This window comes from Macaca mulatta, chromosome 15 (assembly GCF_049350105.2).
Source record: "Macaca mulatta isolate MMU2019108-1 chromosome 15, T2T-MMU8v2.0, whole genome shotgun sequence".
NCBI classification, from domain to species: Eukaryota; Metazoa; Chordata; class Mammalia; order Primates; family Cercopithecidae; genus Macaca; species Macaca mulatta.
The window spans coordinates 56,752,216-56,766,903 of record NC_133420.1 but is presented as its reverse complement, the minus strand read 5'-3'; the positions used below and the strand labels follow the sequence as shown (position 1 = coordinate 56,766,903).

General features: G+C 37.8%; 1 protein-coding gene across 1 annotated transcript in view; it reads right to left on the bottom strand.

The window, feature by feature from the left end:
- GRIN3A (glutamate ionotropic receptor NMDA type subunit 3A) overlaps positions 1-14,688 on the bottom strand; it is a 165,876-nt gene that overhangs the window by 40,498 nt on the left and 110,690 nt on the right. Inside the window, exons 5-6 of the mRNA XM_015117190.3 lie at positions 13,304-13,419; positions 4,040-4,191 (exon numbers count right to left, since the gene is read on the bottom strand). Of these exons, the coding sequence (XP_014972676.1) occupies positions 4,040-4,191; positions 13,304-13,419 (268 nt within the window). The remainder of the gene's footprint in view (positions 1-4,039; positions 4,192-13,303; positions 13,420-14,688) is intronic.

Genomic DNA, 14,688 nt, shown 5'->3' with positions numbered 1-14,688 from the left:
TCTGGGAATATTTCTTCACTTTAAAAAGAGCCATAGACACCTGAAGAGTAGAGAGAGGAAGAATTAGTACTTCTATTATTTACTATTCACCATTCTGAGCTTCCATAAATGACCTCTTATTCTTAGAACAAAATGGGATGGCAGGTTTTATCATACCCATTCATAGATGAGGAGACTCAGACTTGAGAGTAGTTAAGTAATTCAGCTGTTAATTGGTAGAGATGGGATTCAAATCCAGAAATGTATGGCTTCAAATGTATCTTGTTTTAGGTTAGTTACTTTTCCTTTGGAATAAATTTGACATAGGTTTATGTTAATAATTGTGTTGGTAAGTCTCCGATAGTGTGTTCCCTTCTGTGTGTCCAGGTAGAGTTAGGTTCTGAGTCTGCAGAGCTGTGTGTCCTTAGGTCTTCCTCTACCTGGGAATCATATGGTCCCTCCAGCTGAAGGCTTGGTCAGATGATCCTCTGAAATGACAATAGCCTAGAGGCTTGCATGTGATCAGGGAGGTTAAAATCATTCAGGAATGCTGGCTTTGGGGACAGGATTGGGAGGCTCCTTTTCTCTTAATACTTTGCTCTCAAATTTTTTAAATTAAAAATCTGTTTTGTAAAGATAGAGTCTCACTGCATTGCCCCGTCTGGTCTTGAATTCCTGGGCTCAAATGAGCTGCCTGCCTTGGCCTCCCAAAGTGCTGGAATTACAGGCATGAGCCACTGCACCCAGCCTTGTCTTGCTGTCAATTCTGAATCACTTGAAGATGTTGACTTGAGTCAGCTATGGTCACAACAAATGATAGAAAATACCAAGTAATTGTTACTTGGCACAGGTTAGGCAACTGGTTTGTTTCCTTCCTTGGTTGACTTAACTCAATTGACTGGTATAGGCCCAAGTTCATTTCTTTTAGGACAAGCCAGGGAAATCTCTCCAAATAAAGATAAAAATGTCTACTTTACAGGGTTGTAGAGAGAACCAAGTTAATGTTCCTTATATAGTTTCTATCACATGGTAGGAAACAGAATGTGCTAGCTCCCTAAGTCCCCATTTTCCTCTTGCTTCCTTCAAACGTTTGATCAATACAAAAGTTATCCAGAGGAGAAATGTTTTTGTTTCTTGCAATCACTGCTAACTCTGTTATTCAATGTAATTTTTCAAAAAGAATTATTTTAGAATCCAGCACTAAAGATAGGTTAACTTCTTCTTTTTCCAATTAAAAAAATGTCCAACCCATCTTATATTCCTTTTTGTCATGGCTTCCAGGATAATCAGAAGTAAACTTAATTACCAAGGGCATTGACCAGCTTGCATCTATCTATCTATCTATCTATCTATCTATCTATCTATCTATCTATCAATCAACCAATCAATCATCTATCTATCTACATTTTTATCCTTATCATCTAGATGTCTATCATCTATCTGTATTAGTTCCCTAGGGCTGATGTAACAAATTACCACAAACTTGGTGACTTAAAACAACTGAGATTTTGCCAGGTGTGGTGGCTCATGCTTGTAATCTCAGCACTTTAGGAGGCCGAGGCGGGCGGATCATGAGGTCAGGAGATCAAGACCATCCTGGCTAACACGGTGAAACCCCATCTCTACTGAAAATACAAAAAATTAGCTGGGCGTGGTGGCGGTTGCCTGTAGTCCCAGCTACTCGGGAGGATGAGGCAGGAGAATGGCATGAACCTGGGAGGTGGAGCTGGCAGTGAGCTGAGATGGCGTCACTGCACTCCAGCCTGGGTGACAGAGCAAGACTCCGTCTCAAAAAACAAAACAAAACAAAACAAAACAAAAACAACAAAAAACCGCACAAAAAACCCCAGAAATTTATTCCCTCACAGTTTAGGAGGCCAAAAGTCTGAAATCAAGGTGTCAGCAGGGTTAGTTGCCTCTGGAAGCTCTGAGGGACATGTTTTATACTTCTTTCCTAGCTTCTGAGGGTTGCTGGCAATTTTTAGCATTTCCTTGGCTTGTAGCTGCACATTCCAGTGTCTACCTTTGTTGTCACATGGACTTTTTCCCTGTGTGTCTCTCCACAGGGTTTCCTTATAAGGATATCCATAATTGAGTTTAGGACCCACTTGAATACAGTATGGCCTCATTTTAACTTCATTAACTACCTTTTCAAAGACCTTATTTCCAAATAAGGTCACATTCTGAAGTTCTAGGTAGACACTAATTTTGGGGGGACACTATTTGTCCCCCCAAATAGTACACTACAAATTTCACTCCCAATGTATGCTTTTACTTTCTGCTCCCTAACATTTTCTCAGGTACACTGTCCAATTTCTCTGATTCTTTATTCCACAATCACTGGGTGCTACTATATATGAGACACTGACAATACAATTGCAAACAAAATCTTTGCCACTCACCAAGCTCTTACAGTTTAATGAAGGGATACACTAAAACAAAAACTCAGTTAAGTATTTGTTTAGAAATAGTATAATTTATAAATTACGACAAGTGCTATGAAATAATGTGAGATATATGAGATTATAAAGGGAGATATGCTTCATATTGGTCTGGGATTATCAGAGACTGAAGAAGGGAGATTTCAGCTAGGAGTTAATAATGTAAAGGATTTAGCTGAGCGAGTGTCAGAGGATAGAGTATTTGAGGAAGAGGAGGCAACAGCCTGGGCAGGGAAGCCAGGAGGAAAGTGGCGTGGGATGAGGCTGGGAGGTGGGCAGGGCCAGGTCCCACAGGGCATTGTGGGCCATGCCAACATTTCAGATTTTTGTCCCATTAACGTGGGAGGCCACTGCAGGCTTCTGAGCGAAGAATGATCTGCCACATGGAAAAATTTGAGGAGGCAGGAGTGAAAGCAGAGAGCCAGTTAGGAGACTTTTATAGTGGTCCAGGTGAAGAATGATGGCTTGGACTCGAGTGACAACAGTGGAGATGACAATAAATGGGCATATTTGAGGCATATTTTATAGAAGGAAAAGACATGGCTTGTTGATGAATGCGGAAGATGAGATGTGGGAGGCATTAAGGATCCCTGCCAGTTTCCAGAATGAGTAACTAGATGGCCAGAGGTGCCATTACCAAGATGTGAGGCACAGGGGGAAAAATAGATTTAGGAGGGACGATCAAGGGTTCAGCTTTTGACAAGTTAAATTTGAGATGCCTGGAGGATATTCAAGTGGAGATGTCAAATAGGAAGGTGGATATATGGTCTGGAGCTCACAGTAAGGGTCTGTGTTGAAATACAAATTCGAGAGTTCTTGGCAAAGAGACTACTTGAAGCCATTATTATTCGCTTTAGGTGTTTTTTGTTTTGTTTTGTTTTTAATTGTCAGGCTGACTTTGTTCAGGTATATTTGGCTCCTCTTTTAAATATCTGAGCCTGTGGCTCTGGTTATACCTTCCAGTCTCCAATTTTAATCATCCAATTTCTGCCTTATTTTATAGGTTTCTTTCTAATTACATTGTAAAATCAGAGTACTGCAATAGAAAGAAACAGATTCTGATTATTTGTGTGCCTTGGGGAAACCACTGAGTATCTCTGGGTACTCTTTTCCTAACTATAAAAGAAGAGAATTGATTGTTTTCAGTTTTAAAAATCTATGGCTCTATAATCTACATCCACAAAGGCTTTATCTTTAGGTGGTAACCATTGGTAATTTAGCAATGTTTTGATTAGATTTTGGAGGATATTTTGAAGTACACATCATGTCCATCAATTAACGATTAAATCAAACAGTGTTCATGTCAGTCTCAGATACTATTGCTGTAATTCAGAACAGCATTTCTTCTGTACTTGTGGATATAGGTCATGGGGAAAAGTAGAAATTTAGATATTTACTCATCAAAATAGCATCGCATTTAAATCTAAGACAAACATGCTTCCCTGTAAATTCCTTTAGGAATGGACGCTTTTTGGGCAAAGTGAAAAGTAATCCCAATATTACGTAAGAGTCTAGTAAATGCAATAAGCTAGATGATGAAGCACAAGTAATAGCATTTCCTTATGTTCTCTGAGGTGCAGCTATACAACGTGTCACCATTTTCAGCCATCTTTCCATACCTCCGTGACAGCAAAACTTCTCTTGCCACAGGGAACCACCTTGTACCACTTGTCATGGAGCACATCCATAAACCCATGTGACTTGTATTGACTGATTAGCTCGGATATGTTGGAGGTCAATGGAGAGTTGGGTGGGAGGCCAATGCCGTATCCTAGGAGAAAATACAATCTCAGATGAATTTTTTACAACCTTCCTGAGAGATTGCCACCACAGTACACACTTGTGTGATACTGCCGTCAGACCTAAAAAAGGGCGTGATGAGTTTTCATCAACTTTCTTTCAAAGCACTCAAGGACATTCCTAGTAATGATTACCCTTGAATCAGCTGCTTCTCTGAGTAGATGAATTGAGTTGGAAAAGGAGAGGAATGGGCTGGGCACAGTGTGTTAGTGAAACATTTTAAGATCTTCTGCCTTTCCCTTTAAGACATTCCTTAGAGGTAATCTTTGGGGTCTTTATCAGGGCTTGGATTCCCTATCTACTTCTTCCAGAACCCCTCCTCTGAACGTTAAATACACAAAATTGGATTAATTTGAGTCTGTGGTTGGTGACATTCTCTTATCAGTGTTAATGCATGACCCTCTCTTACTTTTTAAAATTTATTTTTAATTTTTGAATAATATAATAAGACCATGTAAATAAACAATACAGTATGAGAACTAAAACTTTAACAGGAACTTATAAAAACCATCTTAAACTGTCCATAGATAAATAAATAAATACATAAGAGATAATACTAAGTGTTAGAGAAGATGAGGATTAATAAGATTATTTATATATTGCTTGCTGTAATACAAACTGAAAATTTCCACAACCATTTTGGAAAGCAGTTTGGTATTACTTTGTATGGTTGAACATTTACATGTTTTAAGAACAGCAGTTCTGCTCCTGAGTCCATTCCCAAAGATCTCTACCACAAGCATACCAGAAGATACGTACAAAACTGTTCTTAGAGGAACTGTTTGTAATAGCAAAAACTGGAAACAACCCAAATGTTCTTTGACAAGAGAATGGGTAATGAAACTGTGGACTATTTGCACAGATGGAATATTACATAATAAAAACTGTATGAACTAGAACTAGAGGCAACAATATGGATGACCCTTAGTAATATGCCATTGAGTGAAAAAGGTCAGTTCCAGAAGATTACTTGCAGCATGAATTCATTGTGTAAATACTAAAACATTCAAAACCAAACAATATAGTTTTAGTAATACCTATATATGCATATGTATGTGATAATACTTTTTTTTTTTTTTTTTTTTTTGAGACAGGGTCTTGCTCTGTTGCTTAGGCTGGAATACAGTGGTGCCATCATGGCTCACTGCAGGCTTGACCTCCTGGGCTCAAGTGATCCTCCTGGCTCAGCCCCCCAAGTATCTGGAACCACTGGCACACACCACCACCCTGGCTAATTTTTGTATTTTTTTGTTGAGATAGGGTCTCACTGTATTGTCCAGGCTGGTCTTGAACTCCTGGGCTCAACCAGTCCACTCACCTCAGTCTCTCAAAGTGATGGGATTACAGGTGTGAGCCATGTGCCCAGCTTGTCATAATACTTATTATTTTTTTTTAAACAAAACCAAGGATGTGATAAGTGAAAGGGTGGTGGTAATGCAGGGCAAGGGAGGCAGGGGAAGGAATGAGGGACAAACATAAAGATGGAGTTAATTTGTTGTCAGAGTTTTATTAGTCAGCTTAGACTCTGTATCCTCACACTGTGTGGCTTTACTTGGTTTCCAAAATGTTACTATACTGTTAACCTCTTTGATGAGCCATGTCAAAGAAGCTAATTAGCTACATTTTGTTTTAGCTATTGGACAGAATAGTAAAAAAAACCCAAACACTTTTTTTTGCCTTCAACATGATTGAGGAAGAGAGATTAAAAATATAGTTAGTTCCTTTTTTGTGGATAAAGACTAAAAGACTGTCAAGCATCCAAAGATACTTAATAGAAACAAATATCTCCTATAATTATTCTATCTTACAATTCAATTTCAAGAGCACTGATTTTTGTTTCTTTATTAATTCAGATACACAATCTTTTTCTTTAAAAAAAGGCTTGAGATGTGTGTATAACCAATAAAAGAGATGAAATAATGCATAAAAAACTGAGTTTTAATGGACTGTATTTTTTTTTCTGATAATAATATTATTTGTTCCTTAACAATAGGGAGTCAAGAAAATGATGACAATGTCAAAAGCATGATTAGAATTTTCCATTCAAAGAGCTATTTTGAGTGCCTGTTTTATGCCTAGTCATTTTGGTTTGAAAGGCAGGACTGAAAACAAAAGAGTTTGGATGGGTAGCTTTTGATTCTGCTGATGTTATTATTAAATAACATTTAAAAATATAATGGGTAATTTATTAGAAGGAAGTAATCAGTTTTCTTTAGAAACATAATGAATGTTGTTTCCAATTCAACTGCACAAACATTATTCAGGACTTATTTGCACATCAGGCACAATACTAGGCACAAGCATATCATAATATTCACTGATTCACTGACTCACTCACACATTCGTTTATTCATTCACTCATTCATTCAGGCAACAAATCTTCCCTGAGTAAATAGGCACCATGTTAAGTGGTCAGGACTTAGCGGTGACCAAGGTGGATGTGGTCTCTGCTGTGATGGAATGTACACTCTACAGGAGAGACAGATATTAAACAAGACATAGCATAATTATTATTTCATTACAATTGAGATAGGTGCCATAAGGGAAAACTGGGCCATATAAGAACAAAGTGTAGGAGGACTTGCTACTGTCTGGTAGGAGTGGGTTGATGGTTAGGATAATTAGCCAGGTTTGCTGAATATCAATGTGTTTTTCCTCCCTGGGTCAATAGTTTTCAACAACATCAACAGTGACAACCACCACAACAGCAACAACAACAACAGATTGTGGCACACAGCTCGGTTAAATCATCCTTGGATTCTAATAATAAGTACTAGGACATACTGGGCTCCACTGTGCACCAAGCATTATTCCACATGTATCCCTACATGAACCCACACCAGAATGTGTAGAATGTGTATTACTTGGAGACTTAAGATTGAATAAATAGGCCGGGCATGGTGGCTCATGCCTGTAATCCTAGCACTTTGGGAGGCCGAGGTGGGCAGATCACGAGGTCAGGAGATCGAGACCATCCTGGCTAACATGGTGAAACCCCATCTCTACTAAAAATACAAAAAATTAGCTGGGCGTGGTAGCAGGCAGCTGTAGTCCCAGCTACTCGGGAGGCTGAGGCAGGAGAATGGCGTGAATCTGGGAGGCAGAGCTTGCAGTGAGCAGAGATTGCGCCACTGCACTCCAGCCTGGGTGACAGAGCAAGACTCCATCTCAAAAAAAAAAAAAAAAAAAAAGATTGAATAAATAAACTGCCAAGGTCACATAGCTGGTAGTCGGCAAAGCCAGCATTTTAAAATAGGTCTGTTTGATTCTAAAACCAACGCTCTTCCCACCATGTCCATTACAGCATGTGACCATGTCAAGGAAACACTTATCTCTTTCCCTTTAATGCAGGCCTCAACACTATATGCACATTGATGTAATGCCTTAAACCAGGTAATTCATTTAAAAAACACAATATTCAAAAGTGTTGGTTTGTTTCTAGTAAACATAAATATACATTATTCACAGGCAGATTTTACTTATAAACTTTTCAATAAGTTTTGTAGAAACAGTGTGAGAACAGCTTTAACTTGTATATGATTATATATATGAGAAAATTCACTAGCAAGGACACTCACTAATTGTTTCTCCTAAAACCCTCTTAAAGCTAATCATTCCAACCCACATTAGTGTAATCATGGCAGAATTGTTTTGCATTTGATAAGTATTTATTGCTCACCTATTCATCTATTGATTAACTCCATAAACATGTGTTAAGTGCTTATTCTGTGTCAGGCACTCTTTCATATGCTATGGAGGTTATCAAGTTAAAGCAGACACAGAGTCTTTCCATAAGGAGCTTATGGTGGCATGAGTGAAATGAGGTATACATTGAAAAAAAAAACTACACAAATTGGTAGAAAGTTACTTGACTTTTCTTGGTAAAAAAAGATGAGTGAGGCATAAATTCAAAAAAAAGGTAAAATATAATGCCTAGGACACAATGAGGACAGGTAAAGCTCTGTGAAAATTCAGAGGAATAAGAGATTGGTTCTAGAGGAGAGGATGAGAGATGGCATCTTGAAGTCGTTCTTGATCACGATATTTTTGGTAGATAAGACAAAAGTATATGATAAGAAAGTTTTAAATTCTTACCTTCATACTTATGATAAATCTACATATTCTAACAATAGAATTTTGACACTGCAACAAAAGTGTTAAGGTTCCCTAATGATAAAGCTATCTTGAAGTTTCACAGACATTTATAAAAATTGTTACATAAGAAATAATAAATATTAAATCACTCCACTCGATCATGTCTGGGTTAATTTGCAATCAGTTGCTAAAAACAGATTACTATCCCTTTAAAATTTCTGTTTTAACACATGTATTGAATACTGATATTTTAATGATTTCTAGCAATAATAATCATTTTTAGCTAATGAAAACAAACTATACATGTGGAATGATGGGAAAAATAAGAAAATAAATTATGTGATGATAAGAAGTTATTTGTTAAAAGAGATAAAAATCCATTTTGTTCAAAAACATAAAATAATAAAACCTTGAGGGTTTTATTTCTGTCCCCATTTATCAGTTGCTTTTCAGATTTGCTTGTGTTCGTTGGTCAAAGAATTCTCATTTTAAATTGCTGACTCAACTTAGCAGCCTGGGTTGCTTTCATTATTATTAGAAACGTGGCTTTGCAATAAAGACAGGGTTGACTATTTTGCGGTTGATGGATGAAGCAAAATGGAATCCTTCAACCCTAAAGATGAAGGCATCAGGCATCCTGGAAATTGGATACAGCTTAATAGCCCAAGAGGACAATTTTCAGAATAGAATCCTGATCTCTTCACCATGGATAAATCAGCTTTATTCAGCTACGAGTGATGGAAATATATTTTGGCTAGCAAATGTATAGTTAGAAATTCGTAAACTGAAAGAATCTTCCGAAATGTGGTTAGAAAAGAGATGTTTTGAAAATAGCATCTCAGATAGGGTTAAAAAGACTTCAGGGAGAAAGATTTTTTCAGTTTTGCAGTCTGTCCTTGGAATGCCATATTTAGCTACTCTGGGACAATGGTTGAGAACATATCGTAATGGTCCCAACTATAAAGGGACTATAAAATGGGTTTCCCTTAGCCTCAGCACATCAAAGTGGGGAGAGAAATGTGTGGGAGAAGTTGAGACTATCTTGGAAGAATTTTATAGTTAATTGGTCTCAATGTATTAATCAATATACTATATAATGATAATTTGTTGAGCACTTCTTATGGGCCAAACAAGTTCCTACAGTACATGCTTCATATGCATTACTTAATCCTCACAACAATTCTATCATAAATTTCCTATTCATCTCCCCATTATGCAGGTGAGGAACTTGAGGAGTAGGTTAGATAACTTGCCAGTTAATAACAGCAATTTTATCCTAACCCAAGCACTCAGACTCCAGAGCCAGTGTTCCAAGCACTGTATTAAATAATTATTGGAAAGCAAGTAAAAGAACAAACTCAAAAGCAGGCAAAGGTATTTGGCAGAAAGGTCACACATCATTATTTTGCAGTTACATTACTCTTTCTCCTTATTTGAGCTTTATTGTCAGCTAACTGCAACGCACAAATTGGAGACATGTATTCATTTATCTCAACAGTTTTATTTTCTTCCCTGCACACAATATGTATTTGTGCCCCTGGTTTATGGTATTTAATTCAACCAAAGGCTTTCCACATGCTTTTGAATCCTTAACAGTTTTGGTTTGCTTTGCTATATACTCTGTACCAATGAGGACTCGTGAAAGGGTTGCAAACTCAGTGTGGAGCCACTGTTTCTTATTTGCCTTATTTTCCCTTTTAAGTCAAGATAAATGCAGAATGCTGAAGTTGGGAGGGATAGTTAATAGTTATCTTAGTCTGTTCAGGCTTCTATAACAAAATATCATAGCCTGGGTGACTTAAAAACAAAAGAAATTTGTTTCTTATAGTTCTGGAGGCTGGGAAGTCCAAGATCAGGGCACTGGTAGATTTGGTGTCTGGTGAGGTCCTGCTTTCTGATTCATAGATGGTGCTGTGTAGCTAGGTCCTCACATGCTGAAAAGGGTGAATGAGCTTCATTGAGCCTATTTCATAGGGACACTAATTCCATTTTATTAGGGTGGAAACTTCATAACCTAATGTCATCACCTTGGGGATTAGGTTTCAACATATGAATTTTGGGGAGGCACAAACATTCAGACCACAGCAGTAGTTACACTGAGTGTCACACATAGAGTACTGAGTGTGTTACTACTATATACAGTGACGGTACATTCAGCATGAAGGAATCATTGCACTCTGTTTTCTCTCCTAAGAACATTTAAACATTTGGGAAAGTATAAGTACAAGCTATTAACTACCTAAGTGAGTGAATTAGGTACTTATTTCAAACCTAATTCATTATTTAATAGGTAATACCTCATTTATTACATTAATGTTATATGCCTAGCATTGTACTAGACGCTGTGAAAGGATATGGGTAGGCATATAAAACATTCCTATAACCTAAATGACCAAGTATTGCTCATAAACTACTTTGATGATTTTTTTATGCCTATACAGTCTAACTTAATAATAAAGTTCACATTTTAATAAGTTCAAGAAACTTAAATGTTGTCAAAGGATAGCATATATTTTTAACAATTTAATTGAGAGAAATATTTTCTTAAAAATTCATGAAATTATTTCTCTCAATTAAATTGTTAAAAATATATGCTATCCTCTAATAACATTTAAGTTTCTTAAATTTATTAAAATGTGAGCTTTATTATTTAGACTGTAGGTGGCTCACGCCTGTAATCCCAGTACTTTGGGAGGCCGAGGTGGGTGGATCACTTGAGGCCAGGAGTCTGAGACCAGCCTGGCCAACATGGTGAAACCCTGTCTCTACTAAAAATACAAAAATTAGCCAGGTGTGGTGGCGGGCACCTGTAATCCCAGCTACCTGGGAGGCTGAGGCATGAGAATTGCTTGAACCTGGGAGGCGGAGGTTGCAGTGAGCTGAGATCGCGCCACTGCACTCCAGCATGGACGATAGAGTGAGACTTAGTCTCAAAATAAAAAAATTGTGAAATTCATATGTTTAAGAAAAGTAGCAATCAAGGCTTTGACTAGTATTTCTACCACATTGTTTTGTGTAATTTATACGTATCTTCCTTTTGTATTTTACTGAGTTATGTTTTTGGGCTATAAACTTATTGGCAGAAGCAGAATTGAATTAAATTTTCTGAGGTGTACCCCATCCATTTTGAGAATAACCTCACAATTATAACAATATTCTCTCAATTAAAACCTGCAGTATTTCTGCTCTCTTGAAGGGAGGGCTTTTCCATGTGCCATTTTGTGCCCATCTCCTTTGTAAACAATGTGATGCCTAGAGATGATGGGAACTGCAAGACACTAAGTCTCAGGAACACAGATGGAAATGTAAACAGGAAACCAGTGGGGAGTTAATTGTGTGACATCTGGCACTAGGGTCCAGCAGAGGCAAACAAGCCATCTTACCACTGTCTTTTGACAAGATAGAGTTGTCCCCTGAAGATAAAGGTGGAAGATGGAGCCCCTCATTCTTATGTCCTCTACACATGATTCATTCTTAGTAGCTCCTAATGGCAGAAGGGACCTCAGTTACCCAGTGCAACTAGGACGGAAATAAAATGTAACATCCCCAGATGCCATAAAAAATGAGAAATTTTTCATTGTTACATAAAAATGGGATTATATACTGAATGTTGTTTATTTTTCTAGCTTTTTATTTTTCTCCCTTTGCTATCTTAGATGGTAGTCTTAATGAAAGACCACTATTGCTAATTGCCTCTCTTTCTGAGTCCTATCCCTGCTTCAGGTGGGGGTCACTTTGCCTGGAGAGGGGACTGATTTCTGCTAGGAGGAGATGTGGAGAAATAGCATCAGCTGTAACATTCTCATTTATCATGAAAACAAAGACAGAGGTAAAAAATCTGCTGATACATTTAGAGGAGACAGAGACCAACTGTGGTTGGGAAATTGAAATCAGAATAGTCTTGATATCCTAGTTAACATACAGGAAAGTACAGATTTCTGGAAATAGCAGTTGGGCACCCCCATGGGATTTTTTTAAGCCAAAGTGTTTTCTGAAAAGTAAGCATAGCTGTCTTGAGAGCCAGCATGGGCTGTCTTGAGAGCCAGCATGTACTGTCAGGGAAGGGAAGCTGGAAATTGGGAAAAGTGAAATTTGCTGGTTCAAACTATCAGGTCCATATATCAACCATCATTCAGAATGAAAGGAGCTACTGACAAAGCAGTCTTTCTTTGGTTCTGAAGTTTGATTGATTGGGTGATCACATTAGAAGGAAAAATTTGCTGCCAGTGGAGAAAAAGACCTGAGATCCCAAACAAGGATCCCAAGGTTTTGTTTGGGACTCTAAAGGGTATTAAACTATAGAATGAGTTTTTTTTCCTACTTATTTTCCAACTAGTGGAGGAATACTGATTTAAGAACCATGAGCTTTAGATTTCAGTCCCAGTATTATCATCTAATTGTACAATTGTGAAAATGTTATGTAATGTTCCTGGGTTTTCTTGTTTATCAAATAAGTAGACTGGATTAGATCAATATTGGGGCCCTGCCTGCTGTAAAAGGTAATCATTTTAGTTTTTCCATCAGATTTGCTACAGTATTTGGCTGTTAGAAAATACAGATTTCCCTGAATTTTGGGAGGCAGACGTGGAAGGATCACTTGAGGCCAGGAGTTGGAGACAAGCTTGGGCAACATAGCACATAGCAACACCCTGCCACTACACACACACACACACATACACACAATACAGATTAAATTAAATTAATTCCCCATTTATTACACTGTGCCACCACTCCCAGATATCTGAAGCAACATCATTTGGGTAACAATAATTTTTTCCCCCTAACAATTGGGTAAATAAATATTTGTTGAATAGGTGAAAAATAAATTCCTAACTTCAGCAACTTCATAGCTAAGTGCTTATGAGTTGAAAATGAAAACAAGGGAAGATGAATAGCTCTTTGCTTCTGACTTTGGCATTTGTGACTTGCTAGGTTGGCAAACTGAGCACGTCCTGAATAAAGGTGAATCAAGAGTGACTGATTAATACCTTCTATGGCAAATGGCTTCCCCACAGTGAGAAGTTTGCAGTCAGCATCTATTGACACTTCATAATCCAGAAGGGCTTTGTCCATGATGAAGGCGTCTAGTTTCTCTGGATCATTCCTATATTTAATACCAGAGGAGAAAAGTGAACATGATTCATTAATGGGAAGGAAGCATGAAGGCTGACAGCCGGCTTTTGTTTAGGGGACAGAAACCTGGACACTAAGGGCCGCACAAGCTACCTAGGTGCTGACTTAGCGGTCTTGGCTTCTCACTGACCTCTAGACTACAGACCAGGGGAAACAGACACTCTTATAAGAGAGTGTGACATCTTTCCAATGGGTTTATCTATCAGCTCCTTTCATTACTTCTAAATCCATCAGTAAAGCCAGAGCCACTCTGAATTGAATAGGAAGTGCGTAGAGAAGGTTTACTCTTATTACACTATTAGAGTGACTTCCTGTTGTTAGGCATTGCATTCATTGGTCTCTATACATTTTATCACTCAGAATGACTGTGATATAACAGATGAGGAAATTGAGGCTCAGAGGGTTGAAGTAACTTAAACCAGGTTACACAGCTAGTAAGTATTGGGACCAGGTTCAAATGAAAGGTGAGTCTGAGCACAGGCTGAGCTTCCACCTACAAAGAGGGCAAGGAAGGAGAAGTTTTAAAAGGAAATAACTGTCTAAAATACATGCAACGATTTCTTTGTTTTCAGCCACTTCCAATTCTTTTTGGAAAGGTGAAAGACATACATCCATTTAAGAAAGGATTTTCTATCAGGAAAAGTTTCAAAAAAATTCTTAGTCCAATTTGCTTTTATTGTGACTATGTCCTAAGCCCATCCCTGGATATTGTTACCATGGAAATGGACTATTATTCTTATTGGCTAGGCAGTGTAACCTCGAGCCAGGGGTGGGGTTCACTGCACATAAATCAGTGAGAGTAGAAGAGGGATGAAGAAATGCAAGATGCTGTGACCAAAAGGAGGGAATGGATTCTTTGAAGACCAGAAAAGCAGCCATTTTGTGCACCATATTATCTCCCCAGTTAAAGTGTAAGTTTCTTGAGAATAAGCACTCTGTATTACACTTCTTTCTATCTCACGCAACAACGACCTCAGTTCCTTTTTATTGTGTAGGTGTAGGTATTTATTTTTTGAAAATAAAAACATTTATTAATTTGAAAAAAAAGAAAGGATTTTCTACCCTTAGAGTTGTTCAAACAGCTTTGCAAAAAGAATAACTCTTTTCTATCCCTTCTGGACTCAGTCCTTCCTCTCTTAGATCCAGTGGAGAGGCTGTTCTAATTTAACACAGTATGGCTTCTAAACAGAGGAGAATATGACTAGAATTCATAGAAAATCAAAAAGAGAAAGATATCCTT